The 20,506-nt window shown below is 37.0% G+C and overlaps 1 protein-coding gene and 2 long non-coding RNA genes across 9 annotated transcripts; 2 read left to right on the top strand and 1 right to left on the bottom strand.

Annotated features, from left to right (window-relative positions):
* Window positions 1-281: 281 nt before the first annotated feature.
* Window positions 282-19,834, bottom strand: LOC408359 (MAGUK p55 subfamily member 6). Of its 6 annotated transcripts, none has more exons than XM_006566382.3 (8): window positions 18,863-19,823; window positions 14,544-14,659; window positions 5,185-5,484; window positions 4,123-4,359; window positions 3,056-3,530; window positions 2,560-2,894; window positions 1,873-1,947; window positions 282-1,631 (listed from the first exon to the last, which is right to left on the bottom strand). In XM_006566382.3, exons 1-8 carry the CDS (start codon window positions 18,966-18,968, stop codon window positions 1,455-1,457), a joined length of 1,821 nt encoding a protein of 606 aa, XP_006566445.2. In that variant the 5' UTR covers window positions 18,969-19,823; the 3' UTR covers window positions 282-1,454. The 6 variants fall into 6 exon arrangements, with proteins under 6 accessions (XP_006566445.2, XP_391909.4, XP_006566446.2 ...); XM_391909.5 differs by lacking the exon at window positions 18,863-19,823 and adding an exon at window positions 16,078-16,892; XM_006566383.3 differs by lacking the exon at window positions 1,873-1,947 and having other exon boundaries at window positions 18,863-19,834.
* On the top strand, window positions 1,597-1,839 carry LOC107965150. The gene is made up of 2 exons (XR_001704709.2): window positions 1,597-1,684; window positions 1,778-1,839. It is a non-coding gene; the product is annotated as an uncharacterized LOC107965150 (long non-coding RNA).
* LOC102655046 lies at window positions 11,399-14,498 on the top strand. 2 transcript variants are annotated; one of them, XR_001704707.2, is made up of 3 exons: window positions 11,400-12,741; window positions 13,046-14,221; window positions 14,311-14,498. It is a non-coding gene; the product is annotated as an uncharacterized LOC102655046 (long non-coding RNA). The 2 variants fall into 2 exon arrangements; XR_001704706.2 differs by having other exon boundaries at window positions 11,399-14,221.
* Window positions 19,835-20,506: the final 672 nt, after the last annotated feature.

The following is a 20,506-nucleotide window of genomic DNA, read 5'->3' as shown; positions in this document are numbered from 1 at the left end:
AATGCATCGTAAATGCATTTTTTAAATTAATATTCCAAATAATTTTAACAAATGTAAGTAAAAATATGAAAGTAATTAAATATAAAATAACCTCTACTATGTTTATTTCGTATGCATAAAATTAAAATTTTTATTTTGTAATTCTTAGAATAGAAAATGAAACAACAGATATAAGATAATATTAGATATAAAATATTTAAAAATATCATAATCTATAATTCTAGATGAATAAGGATAATGGAAATGATAAGAGTGAAGGTAATAATAATTCAAATTCGTAACAAACGCTCGATAAATTTTATTTTTCCATGTATCACGTGACATGATCGAAATTATTACAACTAAATAATATACAGCAATTTGCAATGGCTGTGTTTTCGTGTGCATATGGGTTAGAGTATTAGAAAAAACGTATTATTAAATGTCTTATGTAAAACTCTCGAGTATAAGAGAATATCTCGACATAGTAGGTCTTCGCCGCAAGCCAATTAAAGGATTGCGCTATTAAGGCACTCTATGCCAGGAATACGTTTAAGGTGCACGAGCGGTACAAACAGGATTCATGAAATATATAATATATAATATGTTTTATATATAGATATCTCTATAAAAGAAATGAAAGTATATGACGAAATGGTAAATAAATGATAATAAACGTACGTACATATACAGATTCGACTTAAGAGAAATTAAAACTAGATATATCCTAAAAATAATTGGACGGCGGTCTAATGTTATATTTTAATAGCGATTCGTTTTTTAATTATTGCGAACGATGGAGGGGAATGTATGCGAAAATTTTTTTTAATTACTATAGTAAATTAACAATAATGTTAACAAAATTTATACATCAATTTCCTGTAATTTTTCTATTATTTTCTTGTCACTTTCAACAATATCTATTTCTCTAGAATATCTTATTCATATATAAAAATCTTTTACAAAATTTAGAAGATAAAAGGATCGTTAAATTTAAAAACGAAATAACGTAAATGCTCTACGATTGTACTTGTTGGAAACGATGTCATCTCTCATTGAATCTCCTAGTCCGATTTCACTATTCGTAAGTAGCACGGTATTTGAAGCTTTTTGTTTTCATTTCAATAAAAGAATTCTTTGCTCGTTTGAGAAACCTCGGATATATCATATTTTTCTTTATTCGAGTCGAGTGCGTCATCCGCTTAAAAATATCTATACATTCGATCTAGACAATATACACAACACATTAAAATTCTGTATACACATAGTACGATCATAAAATTGTCCCATTGCACAATGCTATAAATATAATCATAATAATGATGCACTCGACTTCGAACTTGATAAAAGGTATTAAAGTAATCGCATTATCACGCATTTCACAATACAACAATAATTCATTTATTCACTCGGAATTTCGAGTTTTAGTCAAATTTTCCGAAACTATTTGCTCTCTTAGATAGTCTAAACGATATTTAATATATCCAATTCACCGGAACCCATTGATGCTCGGTTGCTAAAGCATCTAACGCGGCGATCACTTGTCTGAATGTATTGTCGAAATCTTCATTAACGATCACCAGATCAATATATTTTTCGTAAGCACGCTGCAATGCCGCAGATTCTTCCAACGTAGCCTTCAAATCGTCTTCCTGAATCAATAGAAGAAATAAATTTAATTTAATCGCATTATGAAAAGTTTGAGGTGCGTAAAAGTTTTAAATAATATATTTAATCAATGTGTGTCTATTATGATTTCTCTTTGAATATATATTGAATATCATATGATTTTGTACAGTGGTAAATTTTTAGCAGTTACTACGTCATCTACAAGCGATTACGCTACGTTAAAAAAAATAAAGAAAAAAATGGATTTGCATGCAATGTACAAACCTCGTACAACGAAGCAAGGGATTCCAGTGTTCTGGCTCTTCTCGAACTGTACCTGATGGAACTCTGGCGGTCAAACTAGCAAAGCCAATATCAAATACATACAAAAGATTAAACAAAGAACGCTACATAATTTGAGAAGAATTGTACGATGGGAAATATATAAAAATATTTAATATAAATCTAAATGGGATAGAGAACATAATATTTAAAAATGAGTTTTATGCAAAATGAATTTTATGGGAGAAATAAATTGTTTTAATCGAACGAAAGTTGCATGCGATACATGTACAATAGGCAAAATTACACGCATTTACACGACGACGGCAAACAGACTGGCAGGCAGAAATTTGAAAAATTATAAAATATTTGATAATTATTGTTTATTTTGAAACGATCTGTGCCGTCGATATGTTTCTTTTTTATACAAATTTCATCTATCAAATTATTCTTTTGCAAACTTTTCTTTTTTATTTTTCATATAGAAGTTGAAAAATGTTCTAAAGAATCATTATATAAATTTATATAAACGTTTTTTCATCAAATCTACAATAAGATGAATGATTAAATATAACATTTGTAAATGATATTTCACAAACATAGATTCTTTGATTTTTAATATTGATCATATCGGAAATAAATTTGTAATTTTTATTCAAAAAAAAGAAAATATATCTGTTATATAATTACCGTCAAATTTCGACTGCTCGTTCCAGTCGATCTTTGTAAATCGTACAGCCATTTCAATTGTTCCATTCCTGGCGCTGCTATGAAGATCACATAAGGCATGAACTCTGTGCTGTTATGAAGTATTTTCAAAGCTGCTGGACTACAATCCAAAACGCACATTTTTCCTGCTCTAATCAATTCTCGCACAGAATCCAATTTTGTACCATACAAATGGCCACCATGTTCTCCGTACTCGAGATACCGATGCTCCCTGATATCAGTTTCCATCGATTCGCGATCGATAAACCAATAACTTTTGCCGTCCTCTTCGAGTACTCTGGGTGGTCGTGATGTATCTAAAATGATATCAGTGAGTAAATATCACAGTTCTACTTAAGAGCAAAGTTTTTTTCATATGTTATTAGCTAATTTGATTACAATTGAATAAATTATAATAAAATTTTGTGTATCATTTTTAGTCAAGATTTTATCATCGTGTAAAACTTATGATATTTACACGGAACAATGGTGCCAAACTTCTCAGGATCGCTATTTATCAGCCTATTCTTCAGTGTCCTACGACCAACACCTCTAGCACCGACTAAAGCCAAGGTTTTACGTCTGAAAGGTGGCATCCTGGCTACTTCTTCGTATAACAAAAGTTCTGCACTATCAAATTCACCGTTAGACTTCGATTGGTACATCTTTCTTTTCTTCTTTTTGGAAATCTTGGTCCCACAAATGCTAATTTTGTGTACGAAGTCGGCCTCCGGCGGAACAAACGCTTTCCTTCGCTCTTCCAGTTCCAATGACGGAATTAGCCCAGGCGGGCCTAAACCTTCACCTTCGACCCTTCGAGCTTGCCACCAATTTGGATCCGCCTGATCCACGATTTGCAGTACGTCACCTTTTTGGAACGGAAGTCCAATCTCCCTACATGGCAATAGAGTATCTTCCGATGGATCGTAGTCGAACAGCGCTCTCATGTAACACTGTAATGGAAAATAGGTATTTTTTTCCTATGAATGAATTTTATTTTGTTAATTTTGCTATGTTTGTTTCTAGATTATGTTCCATTTTAATTTTTTATAATTTTTGAACAATTTTTCCATTCATATTGCATTCTAAGTTTTTGTAAATTTAGATTGTTTAGATGATTTTAATTTTTTAATTTCTTTCAACTATTTCTTCAACTAATTTCTTCTTCTACAAATGTTTTTGCTTACCATTCTCAATTCACTTTATTATTTATTTCCAAAAAACATAAAACGATCAGGAGATACATAATGCTATTAGCACTTTAGTTTTCAACAATGATTTTTATATTTAGAATATAACTTTAATAGAAGAATATATCTATTGTCTAAATTTTATAAGCAAAACAGTAAAATCTATAGTTTAAAACGAGTAATGTTGATAAACTGTTCATTGAAACCATATGTTCCATATGGATGTCGTTAAAATGTACAGGCTTCAAGAGGATTAAGCATATTTTTGAATATTGTTGATACTACGCAAACATTTTCAAATACATTGGCTATTTTAAATTAACTCAAGCGCGTCGAAAAATGGCCCTTCTCTTACCGTGGATTTTACAGGTCGATTGCCATCGGTGGCGATGCCAGGCGCCAGCTTCAGCGACAAATTCTCCTTTGCCTCGTGGATGGCTTCCTGAAGCTCCTCAGGGTTGTGTACTTCCTTCCCATTTACCTCGAGAATCACCTCACCGGTTCTAAGAAGTCCTTGGCGGGCGGCCGTGCTTCCGCCCAGGATCCTGGCGATGATCAAGTTGCCAGATTCGTTCACTTGCACTGTCAGGCCCTGCGCAAAAACGGACCAGTGAAAATAAACTTCGTTTCCGTTGGACGTGACCGGGTTTGCCATTCAATACATTTAGAGAACAATCGGCTATTCTGTTGCCTAATTCATTTTTCTTCGCAGATTCTCACTATTTACCTTGTTTACGAAGACTTGAATGTAAACAAACCTGATGGAACAGAATAAAATCGCTATCATAATGCTTGCGCTTTTGCCCGTCCAAAAATACATTCGGCGGGAGAATTGTGAAATGTGTTTCGAAATTAACTTGAGTATATATATTATTTTTGAACGCGAATTCAAGAGTTCGATATATCCAAGGAAAATGGATAATCAATTTCTCTCGGACGAAAAATTTACTATCTTAAAATATTTTTCTTGATACAAAGTTTGAAACTTTAATCTCCGAAAGAATACATTGGATTGATCGTAAAAGCCACGTGGTCTCGGATCATCACATTGCGTGGATAATAAACGCTTCGAATTATTTATGAATCGCGAGTGGCATTTCCTTCGTGCAAACGTGTTAAATCCGATTCAGGATTTTCTCACGTAAACTTCTAAAACTAGAATCAACGATTGAGAAAGTTGTTCAGACAATGTATATACACACTTCTTTGTCGATGTGTTCGTCAGCCATACTTTCTTCGAGGAACGAATCGAGATTAATCCAATATTCTCAACTTTTTGGGGTAATCCAATTAAGAAATTTTCAAATCTAAAAATGTTCAAATACCTTTCCAATCATCTTATCCTTGGAATGGAAGGATTCTGACATTCTTACATCTTCAATATTTTCAAACATTCCATTAATAATCGAATTCTCACCAGGGGTTCATCAGGCTGCCTTCTGAGGCCGACGACTCTGACTGCTTCCATCCTCTCGTTGGTGGGCATCGCGAGCAACGATGGTTCCGGCTTGGATGGCGGCGCTTCCTTCCTCTCGACGACCGCGTCGTGGGTCTCCAGAAGCGCTTTCAGATGCGAGCTCCTCAGCAATCGCACGAGCTCCCGCGCGTTCTCGTCCCTCGAGGAGCGGAGCGCGTGACACACCTCGTCGACGATGTCACAAACGGACGAGCATACCGGTTCCACGTGGAGTGGAGGATCCTCCAGACGCTCTTGGACCTGCAACAGTCAGCCGAGTTGAACTTTCGTGGGAACTGGTTTTCGTTCAGGGCCCTCCCTCAACATTAATAAGACTTTTTCCATTTCAAAATTCTTAAATTAAATTCTACTTTCCTAAACAACTTATCCGGATTATTTTTAGTCGTTCAAGGAAATGGAGGCGAAGTAAAAATTTCAGTGATATTATTTTTATTACGATATACTGTTTATCGAATTTTCATTGACGAAATAAGTCAGTCCTGATCTCCTTTTGTGGGTTACGTGTACACAAGCAAAGCCGCGAACAGTGAACGGCTTAGCCATCGCCAAGTTGTGAAAGTCGAAACGGGTTTCCGCATTAAATTCACCGTACGAGGAACCTTGATTGCTCTTCGTTCAACTCGAGAGAAATGAAAGTTCTCAGACTACTTTTGGCTCGACGATCAAACGTTTCTCAAATTTAATCTTTTTCATTGAATTCTACTAAAGATATATATATATATTTTTCTCTTATCATTGAATTTTTGTTAAATTTTTTCTCTCTCAGAATTTTTTGCCGATTGCTCAAAAGTGAAATTATTATTGCGCAACGGCGACCCGGCGTCAACGAGGTTTGATTGGATTAGCGTCGACTACGTGTAAGGCTGGTAGGTTGTACTCCACATTGAACCAGCCAATGCAACGATACAACAATGAAAGAGTAATTACGAAAGTAGGTCGGTGTTTCAGAACCACCTTCGAGAATGCTTGATATACCTGAACACCGCGACGGTGTAACGCCGGCCGAAGAAAATAATCATATTTCTGAATAATTTCTTTCTTTAGGCAATGCTTGAAGAAAATCACTATAGATAGAAATCGTATACGATTTTATCCATAGAAATTATCGTGATGAACGATACATGCATATGTAACGAGGCACTATGAATAAAACGTTTATTAATAGGCTTAACGTATTATTAAATAAGGATAAAAGAGTTATTTATAATCTCTTTTTTAATCAATTTTTCGAATTCGATTGCTTGAGTGATAATATGACAGCTAATATCACGTATAAAGTATCGATAATGACATTTTAAATAAGAAATATGAATATTTAACGACACTCTAATTAACTTATCGCACAATTTTTCTAATAAAATCTTTTTCCAATAAAACGTCGTGAAACTAATCGAAAAAAATTTTCTTTCAGAGTTTGATACGAAGCATTCGCAAAGCGGAAATTACTTCTTGGCGAAACTGTCGAAGTCGCTTGTTATCCACGGCCACGATGATTCATCGCCGAATCATTCGCGTCGATACATGTGCATCGCAGATGCACGCTGCTTCTCTTTCCACGATTCGGTTCCAGCATCGAGGATACGAATCACGGCGCAGGTTGTGAAAAAATTGAAACGAAGAAGAATCCATTAAGATGTTGGATCTCTTCTCGATCTCTCGACCCAGGAATATGACATAAATCAACTTGGAAGATCAAAGAAACACGAGTCGAGCTCCTCCGTGTTTTCTTTGAGACTTGGGAAAATAGATTGTGATTTACGGAGGAATGGTGCGATTTCGAAAGTCGAGGGATCGCTTAACGTTTGTTAATAACATCTTATGAATTATTAACTCAAACTTTGTCATTTTCTATTTGAATAATCTATTATTTTTTTTATTTTATTTTCAAATCGGTGCAAATTATTTTTCGACCGATGAAAGCGAAGAGAAGAGAAACGTGTCTGTTCTTGAATGAAGAGAATTAACGAAAAAAGAAAAAATTCAACGTTGAAGGTATTTATCCATACGTAGCAAAATTGTCGTTATCGTGCACACGAATTATATCGCATTTATCATGGAAATGATGATAGAACAGCTGGCATTCAACAAACGTTGCAACCTATAATGAATTCTTCTGTTCTTCCGTGACGTCCCTGAAAAAAAAACCTCTTCTCACGAAACAAACATCAGGATTGCTGTGTACGAGTAACACAAAGTCCCTTTAGTTACGTGTATCGATAACTTAAATTATTTACTATTTATTGTTACCACGATTCGAATGATTGATCATTTCTCAACTTTGGAAAAAAAAAATCAAATCACTCTTTAAAACAACATCATGAAACATAGAACATCATAGTTATTATGATTACTACGACACGATTTCCAAGAAAGCGCTCAACTATTATTCACTCGTTCCCACGAAAGAAAAAAAAAGAAACGTCACAAATAGAACGATTCATCCTCGACACAATTAAAAGACTTTGAAAATTTTCACAATTTTTGATCACAGATCGATACGAGGATCGCGTCTAAAATCCGGCCGCCCAATCTCGAGATCCACTGATCACACGACGCCAAGAGTGGCCAACGGTCAACAAATCCCGCTTTCACGTGTCGCCGTAGCGATAAGTACAGCACTCGTTCGATGCGTTCTCATCGATCCAGATTCCTATCCAAAACCGTGTGAAACCGCCACCAGCGCGAGCCGAGACCAACCGAGGAATATATATCACAAAAGGAATCACGACTTACACGCGAAACGCGAAGAAACGCCGAGGCAGAGGTCGCCTGTCTCCCAGCTAGGACGCTTCTGTTTGGAGAACCGATTGGCCTCTCTCCTGTAACTGGAGTACACCGAGTATCGATCGGCCAGGGACGCGAGGTTTCCACTCGGCCGGAGACTATTCACGGGGAGAAAAAGCGACGAAGGGTTTCCACGAGGATGAACCAAGGCTTGGATGACACGCACACCGTGTGTGTTGCTTAGGTAAGCGGCGTCAGAAAACTGCCGCGCCTACTGACGTTTCTTTCGCCCCCACCTTCCAGCCAGCTCGTTCAGGCTGGCCGTCTGAAACAGGTGGGGGCCCTTCTTCGGATGGTATGCAACACTCCGCTACGTTCAGCGCAGGGCCGTCTACGCGCAATCTTCAGACCCTCCTCTTCCTATTATTTTTTTCATCGCTTCGTAAATTTGGGAACAAGCAATGCGTTACCATATATTTAAAATTGTTTCACGATGCTTTGATGCTCGTTGTTTAATAGTGGACTAGACACTCGATAGACGATCGAATAATTCGATCAATTTTTTTGGAAAATTGTATGCAACACGGATCGGATAAAATTTATTTTGTCGAGTGCGAGGATTAGAGGATATCTTTTGAATTTGATGAGATGGTGTTAACTATTAATTGTTAACAATTAAAACTTTAAAAGTAGAGAATCGATTTCACATAGGTTATCCCCGTCACGCGATAATATTATTATCTAGCAGGTATCATTGTCGGGACTTCTAGCGCGTCTTTCGAGACAGGAAAGCAACGATGTTTAAACGGAGTGCCAACATGTGAACGTGTCTCGTTGCGAGGAATGTTAAATATCCTAGAAGAGGTAGAGGGATCGCTCGTGCTACTCGAACATTCCGATTGCGTATGCCATTCGCGTGTGAAAGTATACACACACACACGTACGAACGAATCTTTCGTCTCATTCCTCCCTCGTCCTTGGACATATTTTCGTGACCGCTCTAATCGATTCTTTGTTTCGACTCTCGCCTAGATCGCTATCATCGCGCTATCGTCGCCGATCCAAAGAGTCATGCTGAAACTTGGTTACTCGGCTAGGTCGATATAATAAGTCGCGGTAAAAATAGAAAAGAAGAAAAAAACTCTGGTCATCGACACCGATCGGTTTGTAGATCTTGCGACACAGGTAGACCCTTCTCAAGATACAATAATCCGTTACGCGATACAACGGGATCGTATGGCTCCGGTGTTAAAGACACTATCGCTGCCATAACGTTAACGAGATTGCGGTTGCATTGATGATTAAGACAGAATTTAATATTCCTTCGTTACTATTTAAAAATTGGAACGTGTTATTGAATCATCCTTTACAACGAGTCTACAATACAAATTTTCTAAAAAATACAATTCTAATTCAAAAATACTTACATCGCCTTAAATCGAAGATCAACGTGATCAACGTATTATAATCCTTTGCACAATTTTTTTTTTAACAACTCCTTAATTCATTTACAAGGATCTCGATAAAGTATTGTTTAAAGTATTGCAAAATATTCGAAAGAAAAGAAAAAACATTTTAAATTATTTTAGAAGCTACATTGGAATTGGTACAGGAAATTTCATCGCACAAGATCAACAATGAGATAACAAAATCCCTTAATCTCCCCACTCCTTCCATGGCCCATGGCACTCCGTGACGTCGACTACGCCCCTGTCCACATACACGTGCATCAATGTCGCACACGCGTGCTCGTCCCTTCGCGCGATTACAAAGCTGGTTGAAATTACACACTCGTGCGTGTGTGTGTACGCGAGTGCACGCGACGCGGCGCGGCCTCGCGATTTCTTAGCGGGGGGAGGGGCGAGAGATGAGCGATGACTCTCGACCCCCGGGCCAATTGGACGGGTCCTAGGGGGTCCTCGCGGTCAATTACGCCGGATATCAGACGAGCCGCGGTGACGATTCGCCAATTAACGGGATCATTGTTCACGGATTCGTGAAATCTCGTAATCCGGTATACGCTTCCGATTCACGCTTTGCTTCTTCCCTTCGCAGGAAACGGTTTTGTTTTGTTTTGTTCCAGGGAAGGACCTGGTCGCGGTTTCCGCTTTTCGGCCCGTCGAATTGAAAGAAAGGTGGGATCGGGAGGGAAAGAGAGGGGGCAGGAGGAGGCCGGAAGAGGAGTTAGTTATTAGTGGCGGGGTTGGTTATTGGTGGAATTATGGTTTCATCTGTATTTTGATATGTGTATTGTAAACTGTGAATCGCATTTTATATAGTTGTAATTAGAATGGACGTCTCAATTGCGATGAATGCAAAGGAACAGGAGTATTATTTTTGTAGTATGTTAATTTTTTGTAATCGCGTTCATAATTCGATGTATAAAAGACAAATTAGGTTAGGTTAAGTATAGTCATACAGTTTTTAATTATTAACTGTATCAACTTGAATTTACTTATTATTAAAAGACAAATTAAATTAGGTTAAGTATGATCATATAGATTATTAACTGTATCAACTTGAATTTACTTATTATTAAAAAACAAATTAAGTTAGATTAAGTATGGTCATACAGTTTTTAATTATTAACTGTATCAACTTGAATTTACTTATTATTAAAAGACAAATTAAATTAGGTTAAGCATGATCATATAGTTTATTAACTATATCAACTTGAATTTACTTATTATTAAAAGACAAATTAAGTTGGGTTAAGTATGGTCATATGGTTGATTATTAACTGTATCAACTTGAATTTACTTATTATTAAAAGACAAATTAAGTTAGGTTAAATATGATCATATAGTTTATTAACTGTATCAATTTGAATTTACTTATTATTAAAAAACAAATTAAGTTAGATTAAGTATGATCATACAGTTTTTAATTATTAACTGTATCAACTTGAATTTACTTATTATTAAAAAACAAATTAAATTAGGTTAAGTATGATCATATAGTTTATTAACTATATCAACTTGAATTTACTTATTATTAAAAGACAAATTAAGTTGGGTTAAGTATGGTCATATGGTTGATTATTAACTGTATCAACTTGAATTTACTTATTATTAAAAGACAAATTAAGTTAGGTTAAATATGATCATATAGTTTATTAACTGTATCAATTTGAATTTACTTATTATTAAAAAACAAATTAAGTTAGATTAAGTATGATCATACAGTTTTTAATTATTAACTGTATCAACTTGAATTTACTTATTATTAAAAAACAAATTAAATTAGGTTAAGTATGATCATATAGTTTATTAACTATATCAACTTGAATTTACTTATTATTAAAAAACAAATTAAGTTAGGTTAAGTATATAGGTAATATAGTTTGATTATTAACTATATCAACTTGAATTTACTTATTATTAAAAAACAAATTAAGTTAGGTTAAGTATGGTCATATTTTGATTATTAATTGATTATTAACTGTATCAACTTGAATTTACTTATTATTAAAAGACAAATTAAGTTGGGTTAAGTATGGTCATATGGTTTAATTATTAACTGTATGAACTTGAATTTATTTATTATTAAAAGACAAATTAAGTTAGGTTAAGTATGGTAATATGGTTTGATTATTAACTGTATCAATTTGAATTTACTTATTTTTAAAAGACAAATTAAGTTAGGTAATATGGTTTGATTATTAACTGTATCAACTTGAATTTACTTATTATATACTCTCGACTCAATTGGACAGGCGTTAACGACGTTTCTGCTCGATTAAGAAGACACTTCCTAAACGTATCAAGCCAATTTCCCTAGAAGTTATTCACAGAATGTAGCCGAACAAATACGAAGAAAGAATCCGGAGGGGAATCATAGTTCTCACACTTTTTGGCCCAAATAGCCGGCCAAATTTACTTTGGTCCGGTGATCAAGCTTTTCACGCTTGTTTTCGACGGTTTTCGACGCTTTTCAAAGGGCGCAGTCTCTGGCCAACCGGTCTGTCAACTGTTTCCTATTGTTATCTTGGAGTCGAGCCGGAAACGGACACCGGTTTCTTAACGACTTTTCGACACCAGACGGGGCTTGTACCTGCCGATCTCGAGGAACGGGATGGAATGTGGGCCTGGCAGGTGCGTAAGCTGCCTATGTACATGTGGACGAGCCTTAACGCCTCGTAGGTGAGCCGCGTGCAGTCGATCGAGAACAAGATAATGCCGAACCGTTTTGGGTCACGAATATTTCGAAGAATGGCTGGCTTCGAGAGTCACACAAGTTTTTTTTCTTCGTCACATTTCGAAACATTTTTTTTAGAGATGTAATATCAAAGTTCCTCTCTTTTTACAGTTCTTCGAGGAAAAAGAAGTTGGACCATTTCCAATGGAACTTTATCCCAGAATGTCGAGACATTTTTCAAAAATTTATTAGATAACGCATAACCAGTCGGATGAAAATTCAGAAGACATAAAATATAATACTCAGACAAGGAACAGCAAAGAAACTTATATAATAATTGGTTAAAAGCGAAAAACTATCATCTTAGTCGCGTTGGATATAATATAAGTATATTTTGTGAAAAATTATTCAGAAAGAAAATATAAAATCTTTAGGAGATCGAGTATTTTTCCAACCAATTGTATATTTCTACATGATGGAGAGAAAAGATGATCACGTCGCTGGATTTGTTCACTGGATAATATGCAATATATTCATCGAAAGTATGGTTCCGCGGCAAATCTGTGCCACGACCGAAATAATATGGATGTTTCGCGTGGCCGTGATGGTGCAAACGGCGCGTGAAAAGAAATTGGTGTAAATCCTGTTTCTAAAATTTCGTCAATCTTGCATTTTCGTGGCATATACCAGGAATTTGAATAATTATCTTATCTTGAATTCCAAAGAAATCGTTCATTCGCATATAATGAAATGTTGACTCATCTTTGGACAAAGAGGATTTGAATATTCAAATTTTTTTTATTGTTGGAAGCCTTTTAAAAAGTTTAATGTGTTATTGATTAGCAGATATTTTAAATTCATATATTATTATTTAAATAAGATAAGAGAAATTATTAACAAAGAATTTTTGAAAATTCATATTTTCTTGGTTAATTTTCAGATGAAGCAAGATTCGATTCTGATATAAGGTTCAAGAAATTTAAAAGTTGATGTGTAGACGATATAATATCTTTTGTAAGCTGTTTAAATAACGCGTTAAATGAACATTGATGGATTGTACAGTGGGATGATTATTGATAGACATTGTATAATGTGGATTAAACAATGGAACGATACAATAGTACCTTGATGAACAGAATACAGCTGTTGAAAGTATTTTTTCTTTTTCTTTTTTCTAACCAGGTAGTAAGATATATATCGTAATGAAACAAGAGATTGAAACTAAAAGTTGAGTGAAACAAATTTGTGCTATAATTATAAAATTGAAACGAGATCGAAAACGAACGACGACACACTTATTAACGTGGCAGAAAATTGCCACGTAACAAACCGAGTGATATTTTATATCAAAAGAAAAAGATAAAACGTTAGAAAGTGAAAAGAGAAAAAAAATATATTTTAATTAAAATTGAAATTGCAAACTTCAAGTTTTGAGGTTAATTCGTATTCCGTGTATAGCTATGAGGTTATTTGGCCATGGACAACAGACAGCAAATATGTTTTATTATATAAAAAGATGAAGGTAAAAAATGAATAAAAAAAATCAAGTATCTTCGTACATAAAATTCTCTTAACGAAGCTCAGCAATCGAACAATAAAAAATAGAATAGCAACACAGGTTAAACGAATCCAGCTGTTCCAGCGCGCGAGCATCTCTCCTATTTATAAGAACGAGCTAAAGAAACCGATCCCAGACGAGTCTCGAGGAAGAGACGGGTTCAACGACACAACGAAGGATTTTTCACCGAACGCGGCGAACGGACGAGTTACGTTTTCCGTTTCACAATGTTGAATATATGCAAGGATTTCACGGCGGACGAGTATAATCTCGTAAATGAACATCTCTTTCTCGTAAAATCGAGCGGCCGGCCGCCGTAGTAAACACGTGGCACGTGCATGTGTCTCGAGCTCTCATCCGCTCTCATCGCGCATGATCCAACGACCGCGCACCATTGTTTATTTCATCGATGCCAAAAATAATACACAAACGCGAATAATGGTTGCAATTAATCGAGTTAAACGTTTAGATCGAAAAAGTTCCAAGCTCGTTCAAACGCTAATGGATCTAAAGTCGAGTCTAAGACCGAAAGTTGAAGCTTTGTCGCAACATTCACTGGTATTTATTCGGAAACATTTTTCTCCAAAAGAAACCTTTTTCGTATACATAACAATACATTTTTTAAACGTTAATTTCACTCTCGATAGGAAATCGCTTTATAATTTGTCGTTTGTGAAAAATGTCCGCTGTCCACGGCCAAATAACCTCATAGCTGTACACGGAATACGAATTAACCTCAAAACTTGAAGTTTGCAATTTCAATTTTAATCGTTCGAGGGGAATCGAGGAAATTTGTACGATATTTTCGATCTTATCGTAACGATTGAGAGAAAAATGGAAGAAAGATGACGTAATATAGAAAAACGATGTGAAAACTCACCTTAACCAGAGACGTGACTACAGGGCTGTCCAAGAGGCCTTTGAGAAACAACAGATCCGTGTCGTCGGCCACCTTGCCCAGTTCTTCCAGGTTGTCGCGTACGTGCATGAAGGCGGCTGGAACAGTGACCAGACACTTTTCCATAACACCGTGTTACCTCGTCGTGCGCCAAGGGCAACGACACTGCCGGCACGAGCGTCGTCGTGAGGGTGTAAAAGAGCGACGCGAGGGGGTGCCGGGTGTGGCCGGATCAATATTGGGATACAGCCACAGGTGGCTGGATCTCCGGACCACGAGACATTTCGTTGGGGGACGGATTTTTGAATATTAATTTTAGAATAGAAAATTCATTATACAAAATTTTTTATATATATATACCAAGATAACAAGAATTGTATCTATTGCAGGTTAGGAATAAAAGAGTTAACAAGAAAAAAAGAAAAGAGATTATATATATAAAAAATAACGGTAACGTATCATTAAAAATTTGGATAATTATTCATTATGAATGTAATTTTACGCCTAGATTCTATTACTCTCTTCCTTCGTACATATAAATGAATATCAAGTTTCGAATTCGATACGCATTGCTTGTAGTACCGTTAATGACAGGTTTATATTTTTTTTCAGGCGGCCTAATTAATCTGAGAATTATTTAATTCTCGATTTTTAATTTATCGAATATATAACGTATCGTCGTGATCTGGAGCAAGCTCAAGGACCAAAGGATCATTGTGCCGCTTGAACAATAGCTCTTCCAGTTGGTGTCAATTAACATTGAATCCATTCAGCGTAGCGGGACTAATTAGTGCCACGATCTTCGTTCCATCTTTTCACTCTCGTTTCGGTTTCAATTTACGGAACATTATTTTCAAAGGGAAACGTATTATTTATTATTTAGAAGCGGGAGAAAAATTGATCGATGAGGCAACTACCAATTGTATCTCCACGCTTTACGATGTTTAATTATCGAGAAGGGGATCGTATTTCGAGTGGCTGTGATAAACGATGACCGGCCACTCGAATGTACGACGTGTATGATAAGTAATGTCGACGTAGGAAACGTTTGCATGATAAATGCATGTAGTTACACGAAGCTATCGAGCCACGAATGCATAGACTATGGCGTATCGTCTTTCCAGAGCGCCTCGACCTATTTCTCGTCTGGTTTAGAGAGAGAGAGATAAAAGTTTTAAACCAGTTTCGAAAACTGACTGAAATTATTTCTCAGACAGAAGTTATACGTTTTTGTCTCTTTTTTAGATTATTTGTTTCTTTAATATATAAAATCGGAGGAAAGAAAACAAAGTGGGAGCGAATAAATTTGCAAGAGAGTATTTTGATTCGGACCAAGGACCAAGAATACGAAATACGTAAACGCGGTGGAATAATATTTAGACACGGGTGAAGTTTGTTCGCAGCGGCTAGCTGGAGAAATACGAGGGAATTCGTAAAATCGCGGGCGAGACTAAATATTTCTCCTTAATTTTCAACGAATCCTCGATCAAATTATTATTATATCGTTTTTTTTTACCATTCTCTATGTGATACAGTTTGGCGCCGTTCACAGCGTCGATGCTTGCCAGCAATCGCCGATCCTCTATTTTCTCCTTTCTCCCGAAGAAAACCATTTTGAGAAAGAAAACCGTTCCTCACCGATCACACTTTAAACCATCCTCTCAAAGTACCAAACCACTGACAAATCACGCATTCTCGCACTTTCTTTACTCCTCCTCCTATATTTTTATCATCGGATCATTCTCTTTCTCGTAATAAGCGTCTTTATAAACGTTTTAAATATTGTCACAAGTTTAGATCTGTTTTTCCACGATTATTGCTACAACAACTGGTGTCCTGGCATATTCATCACTTTCGGTAGTCGAAGCCAAGTGTTTGCGAAGAAGAGCACTGGAAGCAAACAGAAGGATTTCCTTCGAGGAGCACAGTCCGTTCCAGGGCACCACGTCACGGTGAATGGAAACGCCGTGTTACACCTGCTCGGGGGCCCCTGCCTCGCCTCGCCAAGGAGACTGAAAGCGACACCCCGTGTGGAGGTGATGGAACACAACGAAGCTAAGCGAGCGTTCGCTTCTCTCGCCAACTTCTTCCCGGCCGTTGGAAAATTCGTGACGCTTTTTAAAGACGGTGAAAGTGTTTCTCCCTTTTCTCAATCCCAACGCGGCCTTTTTCTCTTCATCCACTGTTGTTCGCCTCGAATTATGCATACACGCAATCTCGTAATTCGCACCTCTGCCCGACCGTTTCATTCTGTCTGCATTCTTCTTCGATTTTTTTTTTCGTAAAAAAATCTGTATTTTAGCTTTACTCGAATTTCGATCTCTTTTTAAAATTCAATCCTATTTTAAATCGATGCAGTTTAATTCATCAACTTTGACTCGAAAATTAAAAAAGAATCGTACGAATATCTCGCTCTTTCGAGGATGATCGATCGCTTCGAGAGAAAAGAAGAGAAAAAGTGGAGACGCGTTGTCGTCGTCGGCGAGGAACGATCGAGACTGACGTTTCCGAGAGATTTCGTCGGGGAACAGTGGATCAAAGGAAGTGGAGAGCTATTCTTATTTTTCCAGGCGTGCCGGGGAGGGCATGCACGAGGAAGAGAGGAGCACGCGAGGAGGAAGCGTAAGCGCACTACCGGTTAACGACTAAATTCAAGGCTTCCGACGAGCAAAGGGTCCAGAAACGAAGTTGGAGGAGGGAGGCAGGTCTCGCGGAGGCAAAAAGACGGGAGAAAAAAGACTCGAAGCACTTAACCGAGGAGAGTCGACGTCTTCAAGTCGACTCTTTTTCATCGTCAACCCTATTCGCGTCTCGTTTTCGTCTCTTTTACAATCTGTTGCCGTTCTTCGCTCTCTCTCTCTCTCTAATACTTTACGAAAAATTCATTGGAATTATAGATTTTTTTTAAAATTCTATGAATTTGTGATGGTTCATTTATTTGTCTCTCTCTCTTTCTTCTTCTTTTTTAGTCGAAGTATCGAGAGTATTTTTGTACCAGTTAATTAAGAGTCAGGCTATTTCAGCATCAACAGATGTTCAACATAGCATATCGATTTTATCGATGTTTATTTTGTCCCAAGAAAAATATATAAGCTCGTGAGACGTTAAATCGATCTTTATAGACACTCTTCCATCAAAGATGTTTCGAAACTTCTTATTTATTAGCTTTATAAAATGCATCGTAAAACGTGAAATATGAAACGATAAAACGGTCCGATCCATAACGTTTTTTTTTTTTTTTTACAAACTTTTTCGATAAACTTTTTGCGGAGGATTAAAATCGCGCGTAAAGGAAAAGTTAAATATAAATTTCAGAGAAGAGAAAAATACTGTAAAAAAATAACGTAACGTAAGAACAAGGATTCGAAGAAAAGAGAAGAAATGAATTTGGACAAGAGCAAGAATTTTGAGTGGTTGTTAAAAATCTAGGAAAATAAAGTGTGAATAAAATTGGAATTCTGAAACTTACAACGTAAATAGAGAGAGAGAGGGATTGAAAATTTTAGAAAGAAGATTTCGTAACGAGTTAATATTTTCACTCGAGGCTTTATGCACTGGTTTTTGTTATGAACTCTATCGATCGTTCAAGTTTTCCTTTCGAGAGCACGTGTGTTAACATCGATCGCCCCTTTGTTGCAATTTTTCCATGACGTAAAAAGTCTTAGGGATCAGGACAAACGAACGAAATCAAAATTTTTATTATTTCATCATCGGATCGATCGCGTATTTCGTTTAAAAAAATTGAAAAATCCTCCTCCTCGAGTTCTTTAAGTGAAAAATGGATTAAAAAGAAAATTTAATAGCATCGAAAAAAATGTTTACAGACATGTCTCAAAGTTTCGAGTTATCGAGTTGATTTAACTCGCTTGTTATAACACGTGTGTGTATCGCGGCGTGAAAAAAAGAAAGAAACTGGCGCAAGCCAGCATCGATGGTGCTTCCACAGAAATCACGTTAAATTTAACAAGATCACTTCGTGTCAAAAAGCGAAAAAAAGAGCTTTAAAGAACGGAAAAAAAAAAAAGGAACGAAAAATTCCGAAACAGTTCGATAAATAAATATTTCTCTCGTTCCATAAATTTTTACACTTTGCACTTTCGAAAATCCAAATTCCAAGAATATTGGCAAAATGAAATCTGTCGAAAAATATAACCAAGATTTAGAAATCGATATAATAATAAATCGAGAGAAAAAAAAATCAAACTTAAATTCGAATATTCAATAATCTAATCTACGCTGTCCAAATTGAAATATATCGATGGAAAAAAACGATCCCACGTTGGAAGGATTTGCACACTCACCGGAAGTGGACCTCAAGTGCGGCAATTCTTTCCTGGGGATGATCGAGGGTAGTTTCGAGCATCCGCAGATGTCCTCGATGTCCATCAACGACTTGCTGTTCTTCATCCTGTCGGGAGAAGGTTGATGCGTGTCCAAACGGTGACTCGAAACGGCATCGCACGGATCAGCATCGATCCCAACCCCGAGCGTTCCACCTGCGACGGGGTCGAAGTTGCCCAACACGATCGGCCGGCGACCTTGTCATCCTCTTCGCCCCAATGACTACTCACTCGAACTGTTCCACGTGCCGCGTCGTCCTCCGTCAAATCGATCTCCCCGTTTGACGCGAAATCAAAATGGTGGAGGATCTATTCATAGATCGCCGTTCGATGGCCCCCCGATGGCTGGTCTCGAGGAGAAGAACGGACGGGGAAGACCGCAACCGGACCTATAAGTCCGCGCTCGGTTCGTGTCCGTACTTATAGCGAGGCATCGCGAGGGGGGTGGGTTTTTGCACCCTCTCTCTCTCTCTCTCTCTCTTTCGCTCTGCCCGAGACGATTTCGCGACTCGTGGCAACGAGTGCCGCGTGCGTTCGGATCGATCGATAGTAAAACGCGCCCACGAAAGGGTAGAAATATTCCGGATTACGACGTCACCGAGTCGGAACGGATTTGTTGGAAGGGTAGGCTTCTTATTACTTGTCGAAGAAAGTTTGGCAAAACTTTTCGATCTTTCGAAACGATTGTGAATTGGATCAAAGGAAAGCAATGGGGATTATTGAAAAGATGCTACTTTTAAGGATTATCGTTTTATCGCGTGTGTATTACGTTTCGCGCAGGAAACGTAAGAAAGCGCGTTTAAATTTCGTATCGATCGGTGGAATTGTTTCTCACCGATTGCCGTGAAAGTATGGCCATCTGGTGGGAATTATTTCGCATTCGATTAATGGGTAATCAAGCGAATGAAACGAAACGTTCTTTTTTCGACGAGTTTTTGCAAAAATTAATAAATCGATCTATGAATGGTGTTTTGGGTGGAAGGAAATTTGTGTAGATTTGAAAATAAAAATTTCCAATTTACGAATCGATCGTCGATAACTTTTTTTTGCAGAATTTACTAAACTGTGCGCTACAGCCATCTATCGGTACCAGTAGGAAATAAGCGATGAGGTTGCATACTTGCAGGCGCTCGAACGATTACTCGATCAACAAGGGATGACGTCACTTGAAAAACGAGATCACGTTACATCATACTAATGTATTCCATATATCCATTATATCCAGTATACGATATTCCTAATATCCTCGATCTTCTCTTCTTCAAAATCATCGTTGCGAATTTTAAAATCGTCTCTCACTTTTATCCTTCCTTCCGTCCAATTTTCTCCCTTCGAATTCATTATCAATTCTTATCGAACTTTTTCCACAACGAATAAAATACAATCAAACTCTCCTTTCGTTTCCACGCGACTGTTGATGAGATTTCTACAAAGCAACGGATTTATAGGAATATCTCCCAGCCTAGGTTTTATCACGCTCGAAATACCGGAACAATAGGCATTCAGAGAAGATTGGTTGATTGGATATGTCGAGGTCGACGATATAAGCGGCTTGTTTCCGGCACTCTTCCGAGCACACGTCACGCGAATGCCGTGTCAAACGAG

Source organism: Apis mellifera, linkage group LG11, assembly GCF_003254395.2.
Source record: "Apis mellifera strain DH4 linkage group LG11, Amel_HAv3.1, whole genome shotgun sequence".
In the NCBI taxonomy this organism is placed as follows: domain Eukaryota; kingdom Metazoa; phylum Arthropoda; class Insecta; order Hymenoptera; family Apidae; genus Apis; species Apis mellifera.
Note: the sequence above shows the minus strand (reverse complement) of the source record. Positions and strands in the feature narration are given on the sequence as shown.

Excerpts from the sequence above, each read along its gene's own strand:
- LOC408359 (XM_006566382.3), bottom strand. The coding sequence starts at position 18,968 with ATGAAGAACAGCAAGTCGTTGATGGACATCGAGGACATCTGCGGATGC. Across the intron at positions 5,485-14,543 it reads TAGTCACGTCTCTGGTTAAG|GTCCAAGAGCGTCTGGAGGA; the intron begins GTGAGTTTTCAC and ends TGACTGTTGCAG. Across the intron at positions 3,531-4,122 it reads ATCGACCTGTAAAATCCACG|TGTTACATGAGAGCGCTGTT; the intron begins GTAAGAGAAGGG and ends TTTCCATTACAG.